The sequence below is a fragment of the Cavia porcellus genome, unplaced genomic scaffold, assembly GCF_034190915.1.
Source record: "Cavia porcellus strain 051 isolate PalLab524CR breed Dunkin Hartley unplaced genomic scaffold, mCavPor4.1 scaffold_31, whole genome shotgun sequence".
NCBI lineage: Eukaryota > Metazoa > Chordata > Mammalia > Rodentia > Caviidae > Cavia > Cavia porcellus.
Genome location: NW_026947514.1, coordinates 45,230,204 through 45,253,948, shown reverse-complemented (window position 1 = coordinate 45,253,948; position 23,745 = coordinate 45,230,204). Strand labels below are relative to the sequence as shown.

Genomic DNA, 23,745 nt, shown 5'->3' with positions numbered 1-23,745 from the left:
GCTCATGTGTGACAGCAGTCATAGCTGCTCTGGGCTTCAGAGTTGCTGCTCAGATGCTGGTGCTGAAGCAGGCAGATGGGAACTCGGAGCGGTGGTTGGCAGTGAGCACTTTAGAGACTAGGCAGTTTCAGGATGAGTCTGGGCTCCTTTGCCTCAGTGTAGTGAGGAAAAAGTCAATGCCAGTTGCTCCAAAGTATCATGGTCTGTGATAGAGGACTGTCTTCACCCTTCAGCAGAGAGCCAGGGTCAGAGGGCTGCTTGATCCCACTCAGCAGTGCCTCCAGAAGACACTGGAAGGCTCAGCTTTTAGTGGGCACTAGCCACCCACAGCACTGTCAGATCCCTAAACAGCTACTACTTCTCAGGTCAGCTAGTTCACACGGCAGGAGGAAACGTCTGTTTTCTGCAGAAGGCATTTCAAGAGCCTTTTGATGTATAGTAACTGATGAAGCTGGTTTGGGGGAAGGAAGGGGATGAGGGAGGTGAGAAAGGAGGAAGGAGGCAGAGAAGACGTCCTGAGAGCTCCCTAAGGGCTCTCAACCTGCAAACGCTACCTTAAAGCGTAAATCTTAAGGACTCATAACCTGAACTGCCTAACAGGGACGAGTGATTGACTCTTACTATTTTGCCCACTGGCTTCTACAGAGTTAAGGAATGGATGCTTGTTTAAGAGGTAATCAAGGGACTGGGCCAAAGTCTTGATAAGTGGCTGTGTGCGCGCAAATTCAAGAAAGTACTGTGAAAAACTGCCCTGCTGGATTTGCTGTTTGAGATACAGCCAGATATAAATAAACTGGAGAGGTCAAAAGGGCATGAAAAATTCCAAGTAGAACTTAGCAGAGGGGCTGGAGGTGGTGGGGTGTGTGCTTAAGAAGTGGCGACACCTAGCTTGATTGAGGGAAAGTTTCTTGGCCATATACAGAGACTTCTCTTATGTTTTCTTCTTAAAGTAAACTTTATATTTTAGAGCAGACTTAGGTTCATGGGAAAACTGGGAGGAAGGTACCTAGATTCCCTACACCCTCTCCTGGCCCCAGTGTTGCAGGCTTCTCTCCTGGAGGGGTCCATTTGTTAGACTGGATGCACTCTGTCAGCATGTCATTCTTATCTGGAATCCGTAGTTAACGCTGAGGTTCTCTTGGTGTTGTGTGCTTTATGGGTTTGAACCGATGTATAACAACATGTATCCGCCACTGCACTGTTACAGAGTATTGTTTCTGTCCTGAAGATGCTCTGTGCTCCCCTTACTCATCCCTCCACCCCCTCCACCTGGCGACTGTCGTCTTTATTCACTGCTTCAGTAGTTCTGCCTTTTTCATGTCATATGCAAGGAATTGTGCAGTACACAGCCTTTTTGGGGTTGGCTTCCCTTACTCATTACGTCCCTAATGAGTATTATTACACTCATTAAATTTTTTTCCATGTCTTGATAGCTTTCTACCACTAAATAAATTTCCATTGTTCGAACATATGATAGTTTATATACTCATTTACTGACATCATGGATGCTTTTAAATTGTGGCAATTATGAATAAAGCTGCTGTAAACATGTGTGTGCATGCTTTGTGCTGACAGAAAGTTTCAACTCATTTGGCTAAATTTCTGGGTGGGAGGCATTGTGTTTTATGTCTAGTCCCCTTGAAGACTTGCATGGCCATGGTAGGGGTTGTGGGTGAATGGATCGTGGTCTAGTTCACTATGAGTTCATGGCTAACTGTGATGTTGGGAGGGGAAGCCTGGGAGGAGGAGACAGGGGTTGCTGGGGGTGTGGCCTGGGTGGGTCTGTTTCCCTCTCTTCTCCCTTGATCCTTTGCTGCTTTCTGACACCATTCCCATTCAGCAGCCCTCCTTTGCCATGTTCATCTGCCATGCCATTCTGACGTAGAGCCAGGGGACTATGGACTCAAACCTCTGCAAACTGAGCCAAAATATATATTTCCTCATTTAAGTTATGGGTGCCAGGTATTTTGTCCCAGCAGCAAGGAAAATAAGATTTTGTATGAGAGAACTGAGGCTATGACTGTCCTTGATTATGTGGTTCAAAAGCCTTTGGAATTATTTTATGTGAGTTTAGAAGAGTGAAGATGCTGGCCACAGAAGCAGCCTGCCAAGCTGTAAGCCCAGCTTGATGGGACGTACTGATCTGAACTCAGAAGACCAGAATGCTGATCATAATGCAGGCTCAGAGGTTTCAGTTGGGATTAAGTGTCATGTTCTGGTAGAAAAATTATATACATTTTAGTCTTGTCTGAGACTTTGTGTTAACTGAGATTATGGGTGGCAGACTAATTAATGTGGTGGAGGGCATTTCAAGGTAGCCAAACATTCAGGCCATGGCTAGGGTACTGTCAGGTGCTTTTAGCAAGCTCTACTTTGAGAATCAAGAGCAAGCAGCTCAGCTGAATGATTTTTAGAAGTTTTGAGTTTGGCTAGGAAACTCAGGTAAAGTTGGGGTCTGCAAAGATGGAGTAGAAAAGAACTTGGTTGCTAAAAAGATCAGTGCTAAAAAGAAGCTAAGTACTTTACAACAGGACAAGGGGAAAAATGGCTTGAGGGCATCTTGGGAAATGACAAACTCCTCCTTTCACAGGCTGAAAATTGCAAACGCGAAAGATTTAGCTTTGAAAAGAGCCCAGGATACTGTTGGAGAAGGCAGCCTGGGGAATTGATTCCTCTGAATTCATCCAGGCACTTCCAAGTCTGTAGAGGTCTCTACAACCACCAGCAAGATACAAAAGGGTCCAGCCACTGCTCCAGCTGGCAGCAGACCCTGGCATTGTCTGTGTGGTGCTGATTTTAGGACGATGCAGAATGTGAGTTGTGAAGTCTGGAAGGCTTCTGCCTAGGCTTCAGAAGGTGACCTGGGAGGTCAGGCAGTGTGCTCCTGAGAGGGTAGTATGTGCAGCTGTGTGAAACCTAAAGTGCAGTGGAGATCCCAGAAGTTGAAAAACCACAGGATGCTTGAGGACAGCTGAGAGGAAGGAGCAGATTCATCCCAAGAGAGAAGCCATGAGGGCCTCAAGCACTGGCAGTACTATGGGGTGGAGCCACCAAACCTTTTACTGTTCCTATCTAACAATTTGCATGGAGTTGCAATGCATGCTTTGTTGAGTTCTGGTTTTGCTTTGATCCCATTCCTTCCTATCCCTCTTCCTCCCTTCTGGAACAGGGATGCCTTTGTATGTCAGCAGTGTGTTAACTTTCTTTTGATTTTTCAGGGGCTCACAGCTAAGAGTTTGACCTAAGTCTCAGAGGAGACTGAACTTTTCAGTAATGCTGAAATTGTTAGGATTTTGGCAAGTTTTAGAGATAGATTTTGCATAAAGGAGTACCTATGAGTCTTCTGGGGGATAACGGTAGAATGTTATGCTTCATATCTAGAAGTACCCCCAAAGCCTCATGTGTTCATAGGAGGGGCTCTTGGGAGGTGACTGGTCCACGGGGGTGTGTGTGAAGCTCATCAGTGGATTAGCTGATTGTTAGGAGGTGGCATCTGGTAGGAAAAGGTGGGTCCAGGGCGTGTGGCCTGGAAGTTTATCCCCCCCCCCTTTTATTCTTTGCTTCTCCACAGCCATTCCATGGGCAGTCCCTCTCCAGCACGTTCCTCTGCCAGGCCACCCCACCTTGGAGACAGCTATGGACTGAAACCTCTACAAACTGAGTCAAATAAACCTTTCCTCTTTTGATTTGTTGATGTGAGGTATTGCATCTCAGCAACTAGGAAAGAAAGACATTGCAGAATATGTTTGGTTTTCAAGCAGCCATGACACTGTCCTCCAGAGCACCTGCACCACTCCGCATCCCCAGCAGCAGTGGGAGTCAGCGCCTGTCGCTCCACACACCTTTGTTAGTGCTTGTCGTTGTCAGTAGTCTGAATTTTGGCCCCTCTGGGTGTGTAGTGATATCTCACTGTTGTTTTAATTTGCTCTTTCTCTTGAAAACCCCAAACCAAGGGGTGATAAAAATAAAGATCTCCTTTGTTAAAAACCCTGATGTGCAGTCCTGTGCTCATCTTGCTTGCTTGATAACATGGAAACAACTGATGGCAGTAGATAAAAGCAAATCAGGGAAGAGATCAAAGGCCAGGTTTGATGTTTTCCTCACAAGCCAGATTTAAAAAAGTAACTGACTGGCATTTGCTATGAGAAATACTAAACTCTTTTTAGACAAGAAACTCCTTCAAGAGCCCCAAATTTCTCTAGGAAAAGAATTCACAGATTTTAAGGTATCAGACTCAATAGGTTTCTCGACCTGAGATGAGTACCTATCACAAGAGGAACAAGGGATCTATGAGATTTAAAATAACTGCATAGGAAGCAAGCAACAACTCAGCACAGTGATGGCTATAAATGGTTCTAATGCAAAAGCATAGGTCCCCCAACTTTAAACCTCTTTACACAGAGTCTAGGGCCTCTCAAAGCTAGTGTTTATGGAACTAAATGGTATCATGGATCTGTTAAGTTTTGGGAGTTTGTGTTTTTCCACTTGACAGCAAACAGCAGATGTTTAAACTTTGCACGTTGAATAATTATCCCCAAACTAGCTGAATAAAGATGATCAGTTGGCCTCACCTAACTCACATAAGGTTACAGAAAAGGATTAAGATTTCACATGGATCATGGAACTCCACTTTGCTGACAGAGCTGAAGTGAAATGACTTTCAAGTTTCTCATTTCCTGCATTTCTACCAATACACCAAGAGCAAGCAGGATCAAGACAGTAATGTCCATAGCTCCACACGCGAATGTGCAAATGGGCAATGCTGCATCAGTTCGGAGGATGGAGTAAGAGAGCTGTGTGGTGTGCAGAAAAGTCTCTCCTAGCTGAAGGTCAGCTTCTGAGACCAATGGAGTTGTTGGCTACTACGCAGTCATTATTGACTTGATGGAAAATACAATGGTCAGCAGCCACCAAGCTTTGTGCGTGTGTTGCAAATATCAAAAGGGTTAGTGTATGGAGTGCTTGTGTCTTCAGCCTGACCTCAAATCAGAGTGATGGTGGCTGGGCAGCCACAGTGACATAGGTAGGACCAAGGCAAAGTCTCCGATGTCTGAGGGTATTTATAAAACATATTTGTTAGTGTGTATAGGTGACACTTTCCTCAATGATTACAAACATCAAAATTGATTGATTTTTAAAAAGGAAATATATCAACATAAAAAAGTTTGATTTTAAGAAGAGAATTTTTATGTCCCCAGGTGAATAATTTCATCAGTAGCCCTATCACACATAACACAAAACTAGAGAAAAAGGTAGCCCAGAGTAACAAACACCTGAGAGTGTTACCCACAGAGAGAGACAGAGTCTTTCTGATCCACTAAGTACAAGTTTAGTATTTCTGACTTAGTGAACGCTTCGAAATATTTTAATTCAATGCTGAAACGCACAAAGAGGTTGGCTGATGCTATTTTAATAATTCATAGAAAGCATATGTATATATACACCCAATGAAGTCATCTTTATTGCATATTGCTATCTTAAAAAAATGTACAGTCTCATAACACATACAACAGTTTTTTCTTGGTACAATAACAGCAGTCCTGTTAGCTAAAGACTAAGTGGTTCAAACTACCAAGCTAATAAGATACAAGACACATAACTATGTTTACAAATTAAAATGCTTTTTTTCTTTTTGGCATTAATTTAACAAACAACAAACAATCTTTAAAATACACCCCCAAGGAAAAAAAGTGACTACTTACACCAGCACCAGTCTAAAAAGTAGCCCCCTCCCCCCAAGATGGCACATTGAATTACCTGCACAGAGTTTTTAGGCAAAGAAACCGATAGTGAAAGCGGCGAAGGAGCCCGCCAGCAAGGCCGCGCCCAGAGCAGGCTGACTCCGGAGGGGGGCTCGCTACACAGACCCTCCTTCACCGCCACTCCTTCCGCTGCTCATTCCTTAAACTGTAAGATGAAGCCATTTTGAAAACAGTTCTAAAACTGAGCCAGACCACATTACTCCAGCTATGAATAGAAAAGAATATACATAGAGGCACTTTAGTTAAGTAACAGAAAACCATCTTTCCAGCCGCCTCCTCTCTGTGCTTCTGCAGCCCGTGGCCACGGCTTCTCAGCACGGTCTGTAGTTCATAGGGGCGTGGGAGTGTGACTGCTTGTGTTTAGGACTGTATTTGCAACAGTCATTTACTTCCACATAATGGGTAGAAAGTTGCTAAGTTTTTAATGAGGAAAAAATGTAAAACCACAGCTCTTGACAGCTTAAGAGTACTATTTCACAGCTTTCACCCAGCACAGACTCCTTGCCATCTGCACTAAGCATCAGAGTTAATACAAATTACTTTTAAGTAGTATGGTTTCTTTTTTTTTTCTTTTTCTTTTTGAGACTTGAGCTTACTTTGTAGTCTAAACTGGTCTCAAACTTCCTCTTGCCTCAGCCTCCCAAGTGTCAGGATTACAGGTGTGCACCACCATATCCAGCTAAGTAGTATGATTTCTGTATAGCACACACACTAGTGTTCTGCTTGTCCCTAGAAACTTCCAAGAGAATCTCAGAGTCCTCAGGGGCAGAGACTCTGTCTTGTTTACCACTGTAGCTTGGCTCTACTATGTCTCATACATAGTAGGTGCTTAATAAATATGTTAGTTTACTGAAAAATTTAATTTAGTAAGTACTGTTTGCACCAGGAAGAACTACTCTCTCCACAGGAAACCCAACCATAACAGGACAGATGGAAAGAGAAGAGAAAACATTAGCCACCCCAACACATACTACAAATAAATAAAGCAAAAGCAAAAAAAGTAACAGTCCTCTTTACAGATCATAATTTAAGGGTATTAAGAGTCAGTAGGTTAATGGTAAGCATATTTTCTAATGTTCATTGTTTGTATTCATTTCTCCCTGAGAGCTTTATTTTTTGGATTGAAATTTTACAGGTAGCTTTACCAACACACAATTTAAAATGACAACACATAACAGCAATCCACTTCAAATATACTTAGAGATAAACAGACTGGGCGGGTCTGTTGACATTGTATGTATGTGCTAAGTGCTCTTTACCCATACCTTATGTACAGAAGATGCAGCTTGTCCTACAAAAAGAAAATAGAAAACGCCAAAAAAAAGGCACCCCATTAAAAAAGTAATCAGGTTCATCCCTTGGAGAATTCCTCCTTGAAGTCTTGGGTGAGGGCTATTTTTAAGGATTAAGTATCTACACTAGAACAAGCACATTCTAGCAATCTCGTTCTTTAACATGGGCACGGATTTCATTTACATAGCGTTTTTTCCCCCTAGAGACAAAACAAAAAAATCATCAAGAGCACTCAGCAGAAAACTTGATGAAATTAGGGGGCAAAAACCCGACGTCCAAGCTTTAAACATATAAAAGAGTTCTGACTGACATTCTATGCAAATCGTGTGCAAGGTGTTCTCAGCACACACTCCGGCCTGCACCCCGTGCACGGCACCAGGGCGGGCTCCGTCCAGGCCCCAGCCTCGGCACTCGGGTGGGTGGAAGGGCCCTCCGCCGGCTCAGAGGCCCCCGCTGTGCTTCTGGACGGCCCCGTGCCAGGGAAGCAGGGAAGCGCACGGCCTCGCACACTCTCACGCACGCACGCCACAGGTGCCTGTGCATCTGCGCAGAGGACTGACCACACACGTAAGTCTCCAGACGCAGTTTCACGTACGTACACGCCCACTTGCCCACGCACAGTTCCACACATATGTACACATCCACTTGCACATGCATGCACTCAGAGCACTGCCACGCGGTGTGATGAAAAGGCCTAGTGGCTTCCAAGGGCTGCTCCTGGGCTTCCTGGAGAAGAACTGAAAGGAAACTAGAAGTTAAGTTTTGTGACTGGCCTCTCCCGGCCGCCGTCCGTCACCTGGTTGGAAATGCGCTTGCGGTTCCGCTTCAGTTTGGAAAGGTCCTTGTCAAACACCTCTCCCGAGCGCAGCGCCGAGACCAGGTCATCGAACTCCCCGCTCTCCTCGCTGTTCTCCTTGGCTTTCCGCATCTTCCGCTCTCTTTCCCGCTGTTCTTTGAGCTGAAACAGAAAGTGCCGTCTTGGAGCTCGGTGGCGACGCCTCTGCGTCCAGGCACAGGGCTCGCGGCCCAGGGGAGGGTGTCTTGGCACAGGGCTCGGGGCCCAGGGGAGGGCGTCCAGGCACAGGGCTCGGGGCCCAGGGGAGGGCGTCCAGGCACAGGGCTCGGGGCCCGGGGGAGGGCGTCCAGGCACAGGGCTCGGGGCCCGGGGGAGGGCGTCCTGGCACAGGGCTCGCGGCCCAGGGGAGGGCGTCCAGGCACAGGGCTCGGGGCCCGGGGGAGGGCGTCCTGGCACAGGGCTCGCGGCCCGGGGGAGGGCGTCCAGGCACAGGGCTCGGGGCCCAGGGGAGGGCGTCCTGGCACAGGGCTCGGGGCCCGGGGGAGGGCGTCCTGGCACAGGGCTCGGGGCCCGGGGGAGGGCGTCCTGGCACAGGGCTCGTGGCCCGGGGGAGGGTGTCTTGGCACAGGCCTCGGGGCCGAGGGGAGAGCGTCCTGGCACAGGGCTCGGGGCCCAGGGGAGGGCGTCCTGGCACAGGGCTCGCGGCCCGGGGGAGGGCGTCCTGGCACAGGGCTCGGGGCCCAGGGGAGGGCGTCCTGGCACAGGGCTCGGGGCCCAGGGGAGGGCGTCCTGGCACAGGGCTCGGGGCCCAGGGGAGGGCGTCCAGGCACAGGGCTCACGGCCCAGGGGAGGGCGTCCAGGCTCAGGGCTCGGGGGCCAGGGGAGGGCGTCCAGGCACAGGGCTCGGGGCCCAGGGGAGGGCGTCCTGGCACAGGGCTCGGGGCCGAGGGGAGAGCGTCCTGGCACAGGGCTCGCGGCCCAGGGGAGGGCGTCCTGGCACAGGGCTCGGGGCCGAGGGGAGGGCGTCCTGGCACAGGGCTCGGGGCCCAGGGGAGGGCGTCCAGGCACAGGGCTCACGGCCCAGGGGAGGGCGTCCAGGCTCAGGGCTCGGGGGCCAGGGGAGGGCGTCCAGGCACAGGGCTCGGGGCCCAGGGGAGGGCGTCCTGGCACAGGGCTCGGGGCCGAGGGGAGAGCGTCCTGGCACAGGGCTCGGGGCCCAGGGGAGGGCGTCCAGGCACACGGCTCACGGCCCAGGGGAGGGCGTCCAGGCACAGGGCTCGGGGGCCAGGGGAGGGCGTCTTGGCACAGGGCTCGGGGCCGAGGGGAGGGCGTCCTGGCACAGGGCTCGGGGCCCAGGGGAGGGCGTCCAGGCACAGGGCTCACGGCCCAGGGGAGGGCGTCCTGGCACAGGGCTCGGGGCCGAGGGGAGGGCGTCCTGGCACAGGGCTCGCGGCCCAGGGGAGGGGGTCCTGGCACAGGGCTCGGGGCCGAGGGGAGGGCATCCTGGCACAGGGCTCGGGGCCCAGGGGAGGGCGTCCAGGCACAGGGCTCACGGCCCAGGGGAGGGCGTCCAGGCTCAGGGGTCGGGGGCCAGGGGAGGGCGTCCAGGCACAGGGCTCGGGGCCCAGGGGAGGGCGTCCTGGCACAGGGCTCGGGGCCCAGGGGAGGGCGTCCTGGCACAGGGCTCGGGGCCGAGGGGAGAGCGTCCTGGCACAGGGCTCGCGGCCCAGGGGAGGGGGTCCTGGCACAGGGCTCGGGGCCGAGCGGAGGGCGTCCTGGCACAGGGCTCGGGGCCCAGGGGAGGGCGTCCAGGCACAGGGCTCACGGCCCAGGGGAGGGCGTCCAGGCTCAGGGCTCGGGGGCCAGGGGAGGGCGTCCAGGCACAGGGCTCGGGGCCCAGGGGAGGGCGTCCTGGCACAGGGCTCGGGGCCCAGGGGAGGGCGTCCTGGCACAGGGCTCGGGGCTGACGGGAGGGCGTCCTGGCACAGGGCTCGGGGCCCAGGGGAGGGCGTCCAGGCACAGGGCTCACGGCCCAGGGGAGGGCGTCCAGGCACAGGGCTCGGGGCCCAGGGGAGGGCGTCCTGGCACAGGGCTCGGGGTCCAGGGGAGGGCGTCCAGGCACAGGCTCGCGGCCCAGGGCACGGCGTCCTGGCACAGAGCTTGCGGCCCAGGGGAGGGCGTCCAGGCACAGGGCTCGGGGCCCAGGGGAGGGCGTCCTGGCACAGGGCTCGAGGCCCAGGGGAGGGCGTCCAGGCACAGGGCTTGCGGCCCAGGGGAGGGCGTCCTGGCACAGGGCTCGAGGCCCAGGGGAGGGCGTCCAGGCACAGGGCTCGCGGCCCAGGGGAGGGCGTCTTGTGCGCGCGCACACCCGCGGCCGCTGCGGGCCGACGGTGGCACGGCAGGGGCAGAGATGACGCAGGCGAAGCCGGAACCCCTCGCCACCTTCCCTGCGGGAAAGCCGCCTGTACTGGCTTTGAGAAGGAACAACTCAGGCAACTCTTGTTTTATAATAGAGCAGGGAAGTTTTACCATTAAAGAGATTAATTATTAATTTCTCTACAGTATGGGGAATGTGAAGCAACTGGTCCTCAGAGAGTACAGCTACCACCTCCTTGTCAAAATAGGGTGCTAGGTGGGCATGGTGGTGTCCACCTGAGGATCTCAAGTTCAAGCTTAGCTTGGGCAACTCAGAGGCTTAATGAAACCCGTCTCAAAATAAAAAAACAAACAAACAGGAAAAGAACTGGTGATATGACTCACTGAAAGGCCTGGGTTCAATCCCCACTACATATTTACACATATATACATACATAAATTATAGTTCTGTCCAGAGAGCAAGGGGCTGCAGTTCCCAAGAGGTGCGGCAGCCCCGGGCCTCTCTCTCACCTGCGCCTCCATGCGAGCGCGGCGTTCTTCCTCCTCCTTCTTCCTTCTCATGTTCTCATTCTCTTGTTTGGCTTCTGATACAGCCTGGAGAAACTGATCAAAAATGCCGAAGAACTCATCCGGCTGTATTTTGCCAGCTTCTTCCCCAAAGTGCTTCACTGCTTTAGTAAACTGGAGAGGAAAGATTTGAAGACGTTCAGGACACTGAGAAAACTGCACAAAATCTCTCGCAGGTCTGCAGCTCGTGCTGAGCCACACGGGGCCGGATGGGTCTGGGGAGGCTGCGGGTCGTCCACCAAGTATTTCAAAGGCAAGACTCTGAATACTCCTCCACGTCTGAAATCGTTTTCCTGTTGACCTCATTTCACGCTAACATCTGTGATTATCTCCTCTAACTTTTTATTAACTACACTATAGTGAAAATGAGAAAGCAAACACTGGCAAAATAGCCAAGACACAAAAAACAGCAGCTAGCTCAAGGAGCGGAAACCTTGTTCTCACTGCCTTGCTCTGAAGTAGTTCAGTGTCGCTCATTGGCACCCTATGGTAAATACTGAAAGCAAAGGGGCCCAGTGTTTCTCAGTGATGGTTTCTAACATTTCATGAGTAATGCTAACATTGTTATGGCACTTCCTGGGTCCTAGTTAGAAATCAGTAACTAATGATGGAACTGATGTAACTTCAAAGTTTTGCTAAGAATATTTTACTTCAACCTTTTTAATGATTTTTATTTTTAAAATATCAAAATTTTATTTAAGGAATTTCACATGTAATTCCTTCAGTACTCATCAAGGTCACTTTAACAAGGTCCTTTGTCTTCAAAATAGCCCTTTTCAAAAGAACTGCCGCTTATCCAGTCATCCTGTCTGCCTTGCCACAATTCTTTCATCTCCATGTGAATATGACAAACAATGACAACCTCAAAATTTCTTGGATTTTATATCCAAATTTCTTCCAACAATTTACACAAAGGAGCAGTAGATGGGTCTACTGTGTGCTGATACACTCTCTAAACATGCAAATTCAGATTCATTCCTAAGCTCTTCACAGAGGAGTGCTACAGACCTCCAGGATATGTGAACAGCTAAAGCTAGAAGAAAAATTACTAGGTCTTTCATACTTTTTGCTGGCTTGCAGTGCTTTATTTTTAATGATTTTTAAAAACAGAGAAAATGTAAAATAGGAAGGGTAAAATTTTAAGAAATTAAAATACAGAACAACAAAGTAGTATATCTCATCTTTTCTCCCCGGGGGTGTCTGCTTGCTTCTCCAGTGGCTGTCTTCAGAGCTGGCCACAGGACTCTTTAAAGGGTCCCAGGCTCAATGCATCCCCCAGGGAGTGCTCAGGCAGCTGGTGGTCAGCACCGCACCTCCTTAGGGGAGAGCGCGTGCAGTGCTGCTCCTCCATTCCCACAGTGCTCCGAGCTTCCCAGGCAAATGCAGTCTCTCCTGAGGCCTCCTCAGCTCCTTACAGCTGTCCAGCCGTCTTACTTTCTGCATATTTAGGCCAGGACAGGATTTGTAGTCCACCTGCAATAGTTTCTAATTGATCTTATTTTCCTTATATTACTATTACTGGTCTTTACTATATTTTTTCTAATATTTCAGTAATAGTATAAGGAAATGTTTTCAATATTCTTTAATAAAACAATTTGACTAAGACATATTTACACATATTTTATAATTATTTCAAATTGTAAAATTTATAGTAAACCTTTTAGAACCACTTTTTTCTGTGGAGTCACTGTCAATGTTTACAACATTTATTACAGAAGAGAACTCTCTGGGGAAAAAAATAATATTCTTCCCACACCATAGTACTCTAGCTTGAGTCATGGTTTTATTAGCTAATTTCTAAAAATTCTGGTATGAACAAAAGCGCAATAAATAGTCTAGTAACTCAGTTTCTAAAATATTCAAGTTCATGCACTTAAAACCAAGCTGAATGATCTTATCTAGGAATTCTAGTGATGATGAAGTAATGTGTATTTTAGCCTTAGAAACTGGAAAGAAGCTAGGGCCAGATTGAAGTTCCCATACAAAATAAGATACAACTAGTTGGTTCACATGTTTGTACTCCTTGCTGAGATAAATAACACAGTGCTGGACCACGAGGGAAGGGCAAGCTCCTCCTGGAGGTACTCTTTCATGTACATACGGGTATGGTGTAAGCTCCAGGACTGCAGGTAGAGGCCCAGCCGCTGACACTCCACAGTGGAATTGGCCATCCAGAGTCATAGCTATGGCTCAGACCTCCACTGGGAAAGGCCTGGCGTGCTACAGGTAAGCCTCGCCCTTCCTGGATTGTCCAGCACTATACTTACCTCAGGAGGAGTGTGGGAGAGAGAAGGAAAGGGGCTTTCAGGGGGCTGCTTAGGAGTCTTAGTCACCAGCCAATGAAAACTTTCCCAAAAATTTAAAAGGTAAGAACCAGACAAAGAAATAACTTACTAAAAAAAGTACCCTTTATACGAGGCTGTGAGCTAAAATACACTGCATTAAGTTTTGCTGGAGATTTACAGAGGGGGCACCCTTTCCTCCTGAAACTCTGTCTCGGACAAGCACATTAAGTAGAGCCTCTGGCCTGGTCTCTCCTCTTCCTGGCTTTCTTCATTTACTGCACTTCTCAGAGACAAGCACTTCAATCCAAAATGACCAAGAGAAACCTGTCAGAGCACACACTGATTTTACACCACTCAGTCTGTAAGATAGTATATTTCATTAACTCAGTGCCGGGAGATGAAAATGCATCTCTGTTATACAAAGCAGTGGAATCTGGAAGAGTTCTCTGCTGTTCCCCAAACCATGATGTTGTAATCCCGTCTCTGCTGTCTGCCACACAGTGTAACACGTGAAAGTACCAAAGGAAAGCCCCACCCAGTCAGCACCACCAGGACGCAAGGGTTCAGTTACCAGGTCTTTAGCTTCTGCCAGCAGATCCTCAACGTCGGAAAAACTGAAGCTGGCGACGGTGATGAACTGGCTGACCACAGACACAAACTTGTCTCCAGGCTGCGCGGGCTGAGACTTCTGATACTCCAGCTCCTTCAACACAGGAAACACACGATGAGCTGCAGGCCTTCACCTCGGACATCCCTGGGCTCTTACTGCATGGTTTTGCTATTTCACACCATCTGGAGCACTATACCCTGCCCTGGCTTCCCCACCACGCCACCACCATGCCCACGCGCTCATGTGTATCTGAAATGATGATTTAACCAATTATCTGAGTACTTCATCAGTGTAATTTCCACTTGCCTTTAGAAGGTAAACAGATTAGCTTTGGATAAAATTATAGATATCAAACAAGTAATAGGAAAAAACTGAATTCAAAGGATTTGTGAGTGAAAGGAAGAGACTTTGACAGTTGGTATTCTGTGATCAAAATTCTGTTACCCTGATTTTTTTTTCCTTCTTCCTTCTTTCCTCTCTCTGTCAAAATCCATTTATTTTCTAACAGATGAGTCAAAAGAATTTCAACTGCTGTAGCATTTGGCTGCAAGTCATCAGCCATCTTTCTTATCTACATTATTAGGTTTTTGTGAATAGGCAGAAGGAGAATTAGTATCTTGTTAATTATCCAAAGTCTCCATTACCATGAAAACACACATGAGATTCAAATTGAATTTCAGTAATTAATTTAAAATATTACCTGATGTACTTTGTTAATGCTTAGAACATCTCTGAGAAGAACCATTATCCCCATTCGTCAGACACATAAATTAAGGTTTAAAAGAATTTAGTTGTTTTCCCAAAGTCAAGCATTTCATGAGTGACAGGCAGAGTTTTGAGTTCAGACCGGCCTGACCCCGAGTCCCAGAGGCCGCGATGCTGTTACCATCTGATGTAGCTGGACATCGCCTGTTTTCTTTTGTGCCTACTCTGCCGGGACACTAAGAAACAGGAGCTCAGCAGTGGGAGAGGCCACAGGTCTGACTCAGCTTGAGCACTTACTTGCTCCTTACCCCTGGCAACCACTCTGGGCTTATTTTAAAGGTTGGCAGTAGCCATTTTACCATGGCAATCAAATGAAGTAACAGATATGAAAACTCATCAAATATAGACCTGGCTCTGGAAGAAACTAGAAAGTGAACATGTATGTGTGATGGGGATGAGAAAGCATCTTCAAGTGTTTCATTAATGAATCATTTAGTAAAAATTTCACCTCTAACACCTTCAACAGTATAATTAATCCAGGCAAAGCAAGATTAGACCCTGAATATTTGACCCTGCCAAGCTCTGCCTCCACATGAGTTCTTCCAAGGTCATACCCTGACATTTCAGCTGCCTGGGGCAGGGCAGAGGACTGCAGCACGTGTCCCTATGAAGGGCATGGTCCACAGGCCGAGGGCAGTGGTAGGAGCCTATGACACATGTATTATCACGGCTTTCTTTTAAGACACAAGATGGTAATGTGGAGTTGTTTTTTCTAAACTAAAACCTCAGTGTTGAAGGTTAACTGTAGTGCTGGAAATTTGTGGTAAGTGGGTTTGGGGTTGCAGTTTGGCACTCATCTATAAAAGGTTCTCCTTCAATGAGCTAGGAGATGCAGATTTTTGTAAAAATGTAGTTTAATAAACTAAAACCACAGAATGTCCTTATAACACTGTCCCTCATTGGGCTGGGTCTGGACCAGCTCTGCATCAGAGGTCAGGGCATCCACCATGACTCATGGCTACCACAGTTCCATGAAAATCTCAGGAAAGCCACCATGGAGAGGAAAAGGCAGAGGGTGGCAAGTGCTCAACAAGCCTAAGCACAGCTCTGGCCCACAGGCCTGTCTGCAAACTGTGGGACTTCTCCTGTGTTCTGTGGCTTTGCTCTGGAATGGGGAAGGAGGGTTTGCTCAGTCTGTGCACCTCTTCCTGCCATCATCCCCCACCCTAGAACAAACAAACAAACCAATCGTATAAAACCAAAACTAAGCTCAACCCTCACATGCTTCCACATTCATGAAAGAAAACAGTTTGTAATTAGCAGTATATCTTTAGTCAATTAATATTCTCTATGGCATAGTTTTGTGATTAAAAAAAGAAAAGAAGAAAAATGATCTGAAAGGTATTTAGCAGTTCTTCTAAGCAGTCTGTGATTGACCTCAGTCCCTCAACAAACAGACCAGACCCGGGTCTGGTTTCTTAGGCAGGGTGGACAACAAAACACTTTCCTGCTTTGCAGTTGGCCTTGGCCCTGGCCTCTGGACCCTGGGCAGCAGCACTGGGCATTACCCAGACAGTGCTGAATAAATAACACAGTCACAGTTCATCCCCACTCCCTTTCCTCGTGTCCCTGGGCGGCCCCTGCTCTACACACCCGAGTCCTCTCCATCCTCCTTCCCAGCCACTGCTCGCTGCTCCTTCCCTCCAGGAGAGGAGCTCCCCAGATGCATGCCTGGCACGCAGAGACTTCATATCCCTGGGCCTGTTGGGATGGGGCTGTGAAGGAACCGTTCCTCCCTGACCCCTCTCCCTGAGTGAGCCCTGCACATCCAAGAACCTGCTCAGGTAACACCCCCAAAAACCTGGCTCAGAGGCGAGACAGTAACACCGAATAATAACCAGATGGGACCTGAGAGGGTCCCTCTCACAGGCTGTCCCCCAGTAAACTGGTGCAGAGACCCACCCAGGATGGCCTGCGGCCTTCAGTCAAGTCACCAGACTGAGCACTCTGCCTCTTCTGTTTTTGTTTTGAATCAGTAGGTGCTTCCTGGGCAACTATATGCTGGAAGTCATCAGGACTAGAGATCGTGAAGACACTTGGAGTTAGAACTGGAAGCCATACTCACTGTCTCTACTGCTTTCAAGCCGCTTCTCAAGGTGTTTATTTCTTTGTCCAACTCAGTCATGCTGTTTTAAATAGCAACATGTTAGTGAAAATCAGCACGTGACTCAGGCATATTAAACATACAATGGCTTTAAATATTTCATGCCATATTCATATCTTGCAGAAAGGATGCAGCATTTTAAAGTTACAGAATTTAGGAACAGAATCATGCTTTTTGTTTTCCACAATCAGCAGTTATAGTCTACAGATTAAAAATAGCAAAAGAGAAACATCTCCTAGGTGTATAAAAGCATTTCATGTTTAAGTCTCACAGAAATCTCGCTTGAGCAAGTTATTATATGTAGAAATGAATTTGTGATACTTGGCTCTTTTGGAAAAAGTAAAAGAGACTGCATTACCTACAGTCACACATTCTGTCTTCATAGTAAGTGTACTGCTCCTTTCTGATATGATGATAGGAATATTATCAGTAATGATAATACAAATATTATCAGTAATGGCTTCAATTGCCCTCAACACTGGTTTTTCTTATAGCTGTACTAAATAGTTTTCATTTTCATTGTGCTTTTTTTTGTAACAAAGATTCCTGGACTTCTATGATGCTATTTCATGGCATTTATTTATTTGCTTGTTTATTTATTTACTAAGACAAGATCTTGCTATGTAGCGCAGGCTAGCTTCACAATCGTGGAGACCTTCTTGCCTCACCCTCTCGAGTGCTGGGATGACAGGCCTGCACTGGCCAGTCATTTCACAGCTTTTAACACTGGAGATTAAAACTTAATTCTAAAAGATAATTCACAATATACAATGAAATCTCATGTTTTAAATATCACAATTCTGGGCTGGGGATTTAGCTCAGTGGCATAAGCACCTGCCATGCAAGCAGGCGGTTGTGAGTTCGATCCCCGGTACCGATAAAAAAAAAAAAAAAATCACATTTCTACTAAATTCTGCAGAGGGAAAGGCTTAGCCTGCTTTGTAGAAAGACCCAGGGAAAAACATTAAGAAAATCTCGCCACCTGTGACACGCAGCGTCAAGTTTGTCGTACAAGTCTGGCAGATTTCTACTTTATTTTTAGTTTCTTGATTTGCATAGACTACTTCATGTTGAAAGGCTGACTTGGTTTCAGAGGATGTGTACATATGCAAAAATTACTAGCAACCCCCTATATGTAGATCTTTATTTGCTTACCTATCCTGTCCTACACCTTCTATCTGTGCTTACCTATCCTGCACCTCCTGTGTTTAACAGTATGCTTTTTTTGTTTTTTAAAGCTCTACTAAAATCACATTCCTTTTTTATACTATTAACTAAGAAAATTAGGATTTCTGAAAGTTAAAAAGTGGTGTGGCAGTTTTTCAGAAGGACCTAGAAAAAGCATGTATTCAAAACCTTGTGACAGATTTGAATGATTTGTTTATGGTGCAAGCTTTATTTCATACAGAATTTAGAGGAAAACTCCTGGTTATATATTGTACTTCATGGGATGTCAACTAACTAGTCCAGTGGCAGTCCAAGTGATTTAAAAAACTGCAGTGCACGGTGAGTACTTACTTGACTTTTGCTGCCTGGGGAATATCCCGCAATTCCTCATTTAGGTTGAGGACCTTTGGGTATTTACTTTCGACGATAGTTATGAGATAGTGCAAAAGGGTAATATTCCTACAATTAAAGAAGGAAAGATTATTTAACGTGCAAATAAAGAAGGAAAGACTATTTAACTTGCAATTGGTTTATATGCTAAAGGAGCAAAATCCACAATCCTGTTATAGTCCTGTATTAAATTTAAAACTTAAGAGATTTGGAACAGGTAGGTCCTCTCAAGAGGATGACGACAAGGGAGCCTCAAAAGGAAAAGTGGGAGTAAGAATTACATTATCAGCCCATGCCCTTCCATGTCTGGACAATATTAACAGGTGATGGAAGTGCACGGGAACCACTCTCAATGGAGACAAGCTCACTTCCCCCTTTACAGAGGAACCATCCCATGGGGGCACACCTCCAAGTCCATATCCACAGAACTGGTGGTGATTGCTGAGGGCGAGGGATGTTCAGCTCAATGAAGAATGTAGCTATTGGCAAGGCTAGAAGTACTTGGCACTCTTCAAGTCTAAAAGGAAACTCATTGATGATAACTATTTATCTTGCTTGCTTAAAATTTCATCCAGAGAAAATATGGTGGGGTGGTGTGCAACTGCCTCTGAGATTCAGAATCCAGACACTGGAAGATAATCATTTGGGGAAGAAAGAAAGGAGGTTCCCTGGGAACCAGGAATGATCTGTCAGGAAGATTAAAAGCCACAGAGAAATTGAAGAGACAGAACATAATGCAGGGAAGGATGTGGCTCCTGGTTTGAAGCTGGTGGAACAGGAGATCAAACCTACAGAGACAAGATGAAACCTGGGAACTCTGGTGGCCCAGGGAGAAGGGTGGTGGTAAAACACAGGCAGTCGCTGAGATCTGCAAGGGGAGGGCAGGACTCTGCTTCCACAGGTGTCCTTCAACAGGGAGCAGTTGGTAATTGACTGAGGTGCAAGGGCCTGCGGTATCCCTGTGGTGAACGCTTGGTTGGATACCATTCTGGGGAAGGGTTGACTGCTTGAACCTGGAGCACAGAACAGCCACAGGATGGCTTCACTTCAGGGTTTGCATTGGTACCTCTGAAAGTGATTAGGGGAGGGAAAGCCATGCTCAGAGAGCAGGCTGGAAAGAGGCCTTGTGAGGGTCCTGAGTTACAGGACACAAGTCCTGTCACCATGGTCAGGGATGAGGCCTGCCTAAGTTGCCTTCAAAAGGCACAGCACTGGAGCCCTTGTCTCAGATCTGTTGCTTGCTGGTTCCTTTATCCAGCATGAATGTGGTGTCTAACTGCCTTGTTTTAATCTAACATGGTATGCAGAGACACATCTTGAGTGGACACTACTCTAAACTTGTAGATCCTGGAAGAAGAAACCTGTGCATTCAAAAATCACAGAGGAAATTCCTCCCCGCCGCCCTTTCTGTGAGGGCGTATCTTCCTCCCTTTTTTTCTTTCCTCTTTCTCTTTCAGTAGTTTCTTGGGGTTTGGGTATACGTGTGTGTGTGTGTGTGTGTGTGTGTGACCCTTTTGCTGATTTCTTTTTCTTTCTTTTTTTTCCTTTTAATTTTTCCTCCTTATTTTTATTTACCATTCAAGTTTTTTCTTTTCTATTTTTCATCAGTTTTTGTCATCTTTACTTAATTCCATAAACATCTTTCTACTCTCCAATAACACCTCTCCTTCTTCTCATGTCACACAGGTTAACATTTCCCCTTGCCTTCCCTGTTCCCAAGCCCTGTGTCTTTAATAATACAGCCATAGTGCTTTACTAATCTTTTAATAGTTAACTCTGTGAAATTACTGAATTCTTTTCTACCATTAGCAGAGATATAGCAGTTGCATCTAGAACATACTAGCTGTAACTAAGTACTGGGTTGTCTTAATGTTTACAGTGTAACTGGATTTCTTCTCTAGTGATAAGAGAAGTACATAATTGGTTCCTAGGGTACATTAATATCCAACTTGTCTGGGGCAATTCTACTGTAGTTGATTTGTCTGGTATTACCAGGGTCACATAACTGTTGCTATTAATGGTTTCTTTCTGTAAGCCAACATCCAGATTAAATTAACAGAAGTGGCAAATCTTGGGATACAGGCAAAGGACTATAGTAAGCAATGCCAAAAACATCACTGAACAGTGACTAAAGAGCTCTCTTTACAGTAATACCTCATGAATTTAATCCTTTATATAATTCTGGTCACAAACTGAACTGAATGAGAACTCAATCAAATTTCTCTAAGGTAACACTGAGTCTAACCATGGAGTTTGAGTTGGTTCTTTCCAATTCAGTTTGAGACTAGACTCATGGAAAGAATTAAATCCATGATACAAAGTTTTTACATTGAATGCATCCAAAAATCTCAGCAAAAAACAAAACAAAAGAAACATGAGAAAACAAGGAACAAAATGCCTCTCTGAAGCCAGTTCAGCAGGTATCGAAGGGGAAAACAGCACAAACCACATTCCTGAATTACTCACAAGGATAACAGGAGAGGTCAGAAAACATCAAAATGGTACTCAGTGGGATCACAGAGGATGTTAACTAAACAGATAATGAAAGCAACACGTAAGATGACCTGGAAGGGTTCAGAAGACACTAATAAAAATCAGCTGAGCTAAGCAAAATAATACAAAACAAGAATGACCAATTTAGCAAAGAATTAGGATCCATGAAAAAGTTTCAATCAGAAATGCAAAGGATTAGAATTTATGCTGAAATTATGGGTGGCAAAAGTGATCAGTGTATGGGCTGGGGATTTAGCTCAGCGGCATAAGCACCTGCCTTGCAAGCAGGCGGTCGTGGGTTCGATCCCGGGTACAGATAAAAAGGAAAAAAAAAAAAAAAAAAGTGATCAATGTGAGAACGAAATTTCAGAACTAAAAGATGAAAAACTTCAAAAACCAACTACACAAAAACACCTTAAAAGCAACAAAAGAACATGAAAATGGACCCAAGATAACACAAAGAAGGCTACCATAAGAGTAACTGGAATAAGTGAAAAATTAGAAGATAGCATAAATGGTGTAAAAAAACTGTTCACAGAAATAATGGCAGAAAACTTCACAAATATGGAGAAAGAAGTGAACTTACTGAGAAATGAGACATACAGAAACCCAGAGAGCCACAATCAAAAGAGAAACTCTCTATGCCACATTCCTCTTAAATTACAAGCAGTCCATCACAGGGACAAAATCTTAAAAGCTGTTAGAGAAAAGCAAAGAATCACAAATGAAGTGAGTCCATTAGAATTATGGCAAACTTCTCGAGCAAAGCTTGAAGGCCAGGAGGGCTTGGAATGAAGTGTTTGAAGTCCTAAAGAGATAACTTCCAACTCAGACTAACATATCCTGCAAAACTTTCCTTCAAAATTGATGGAGAAAAGGTATTTCCTTTACAAGAAGCACCTCAAGAAACTCCCGACCACCAAACCAGCATTTCAAAACATTATCAAGGATATCCTAGAAAAAGACAAGGAAGCCAATGCCAGTAAGTCAAAAAGAATGGATATAGTTGGTGTGATGAGCAACTAAGCAACAGGGGAAAAAAAAAGAAAAAAGAAAATCAGAGACAAAAAAAAAATGATGCAGGAATAAGTAAGTAGTAACTCTCAGTCTGAATGGTCTCAGTTCTGCAGTCAAAACAAAAAGACTGTCAAAATGGATCAAGATACAAAACTCAACAAGATGTGTTATATAAGAAATATATTTAATTCAAAAAGAAATTCACAGATTGAAGATCATAGATGGGAAAACAGTATCCCATTCAATGGGAATCCGTATAAAAGCAAGAGTAGCTACTCTAATTGCAGACAAAGTGGATTTCAAGCTGAAGTGGATCAGAATAGAAAAAGGTTATTAAACATTGGCTAAGGGAACAACTCAACAGAAAGAGATGATAATTATAAGCACATAAGCACCAGGTATCAGTGTATCCACATTCATAAAACAATACTAATGGAGAGGAAAAATCAGATAAACATCAATACAATTGTAATGGAGGAACTCAACACCTTAGTCACAAATAGATCAACTAGACAAATACTCAACACAGAAGTACAGTGATACCTCAGTTCATGACTGCTTTTGTTTGAGAACAATTTGGTTTGCAAACAGAAGCATCTGGGAAAGTTTTGGTTTGTTTGGGAGCTCTATAATAGGTGATAAAACACAAATGTGGTATTAAGTTCAAGAAAACCTACAGAATGGGAAAAAATTTGCCAGCTACTCCTTCAACAGAGGAATAATAATCTAGAATATACAAAGCACTCAACAACATAAGATTCCCTCACCAAATTTAAAGACTAAATTTAAAAAGTGGGCATCTGAAGTGAGTAGATACTGCTCAGATAAAGAAAGAAAAATGGCCAATATATATATGAAACAATTTTCAGCATTCCTGGCCATTTAAAGCAACACTGAGATTCCATCTCACTCCAGAAAAGAGTGGCTAGGATCAAGAAGTCCAATAGTAACAAGTGCTGGAGAGGCTACAGGGGGATGGGGAGGAACCCTTCTGCATTGTTAGGAGTATAAATTAAATCTTGGAAGCAGCCTGTATGTCTAGTGACAGATGAATAGCTAAAGAAAATGTGTTATTTACACAAAGTGGAGTACTACTCTGTCATAAACAAGGATTAACGGGTAATTTGAAGAAAAAAATGGAAACATCTTGAAACCATAATGTTAAGTAAATCAGACACCAAAACTTAAAAAGATTGCATGGTTTCTCTCATATGAGAATCCCAATGTGAATAAGGTGCAAAATAAAAGACAATAGTAAATAGCAAAGCGGATCTTTGGTACTTGGGAAGGGAATGAAGAGATAGAGGGCAGGAAGGGAAGTGGGATTAAAAGCATAAAGGGGAGGGCTGTGAAGTGCTAGGCAAGTGTGCCAGGTCCCTGGGAGGAATGTGATCATCATGTACACCGACACCTGTTTTTAAAAACATATAGGCTTTGCCATGATACATGATATCTCTGCATGATACATGCATACATATATAGCAGTCTCCAGCAGCGGCAAGGAGGGTGAGTGAGAAGGGGGAAGGGGGTTTAAAAAAGAACTGAGATGTGTTACAGTCATGAGCCAACTCACGTGATGTCTGTAAGCATTATGCACTATTAACATGCAATGATAAAAAGTGAAATAATTAAAATCAAGGTTTCTTCCAAAGGGCAGAGAATTACAAGGCCCAGAGTTCAGGGCTGAGTCGGGACTAGGTCATGGCTGTCCCATCAGACGTCCCCGTCACTGTCAATCACTGCTGCTTTTAGTGACTCTTTGGCTCTGAACTGCAGACCCCTCAGTGGCAGTTTCGGCTGGTGGCTTTTCATCCTAATTATTCCCTACTACTGAGGCTGTGCCAACTCCCTCTCTGGTGGCAACAGGGCTGACCCCTACTGGAGGGGGTGTGTGATAACAGTCCTCCTGTCACCGATTCTGCTACACTCTGCAGTCACCTGGACTCCAGATGCCTGTGCCAAGCCTCAGAGTCATTTAATTGGAATGAGGTGAGGCCAGGCCTGGGTGTTTGTTAAACTTCCTAGTGATGCTAACATGCACCAGAACTAATCTACTGAAGTTATGATCATCAGGAGGTCAAAAATGCTTTTCATACTTCCATAGCTGCTAATTAAAAAGG

At 45.9% G+C, this 23,745-nt stretch overlaps 1 protein-coding gene across 4 annotated transcripts in view; it reads right to left on the bottom strand.

The window, feature by feature from the left end:
- Positions 1–5,394: 5,394 nt before the first annotated feature.
- Positions 5,395–23,745, bottom strand: part of Daam1 (dishevelled associated activator of morphogenesis 1) — a 177,948-nt gene continuing 159,597 nt past the window's right edge. For all 4 annotated transcript variants that reach the window (XM_013155276.3, XM_063241084.1, XM_063241083.1 and 1 more), the window contains 5 exons: positions 18,077–18,184; positions 16,520–16,580; positions 13,651–13,782; positions 10,738–10,908; positions 5,395–8,013 (listed from right to left, as the gene is read on the bottom strand). In XM_013155276.3, coding sequence (XP_013010730.1) covers positions 7,804–8,013; positions 10,738–10,908; positions 13,651–13,782; positions 16,520–16,580; positions 18,077–18,184 — 682 coding nt within the window. In that variant the 3' untranslated portion in view covers positions 5,395–7,803. The remainder of the gene's footprint in view (positions 8,014–10,737; positions 10,909–13,650; positions 13,783–16,519; positions 16,581–18,076; positions 18,185–23,745) is intronic.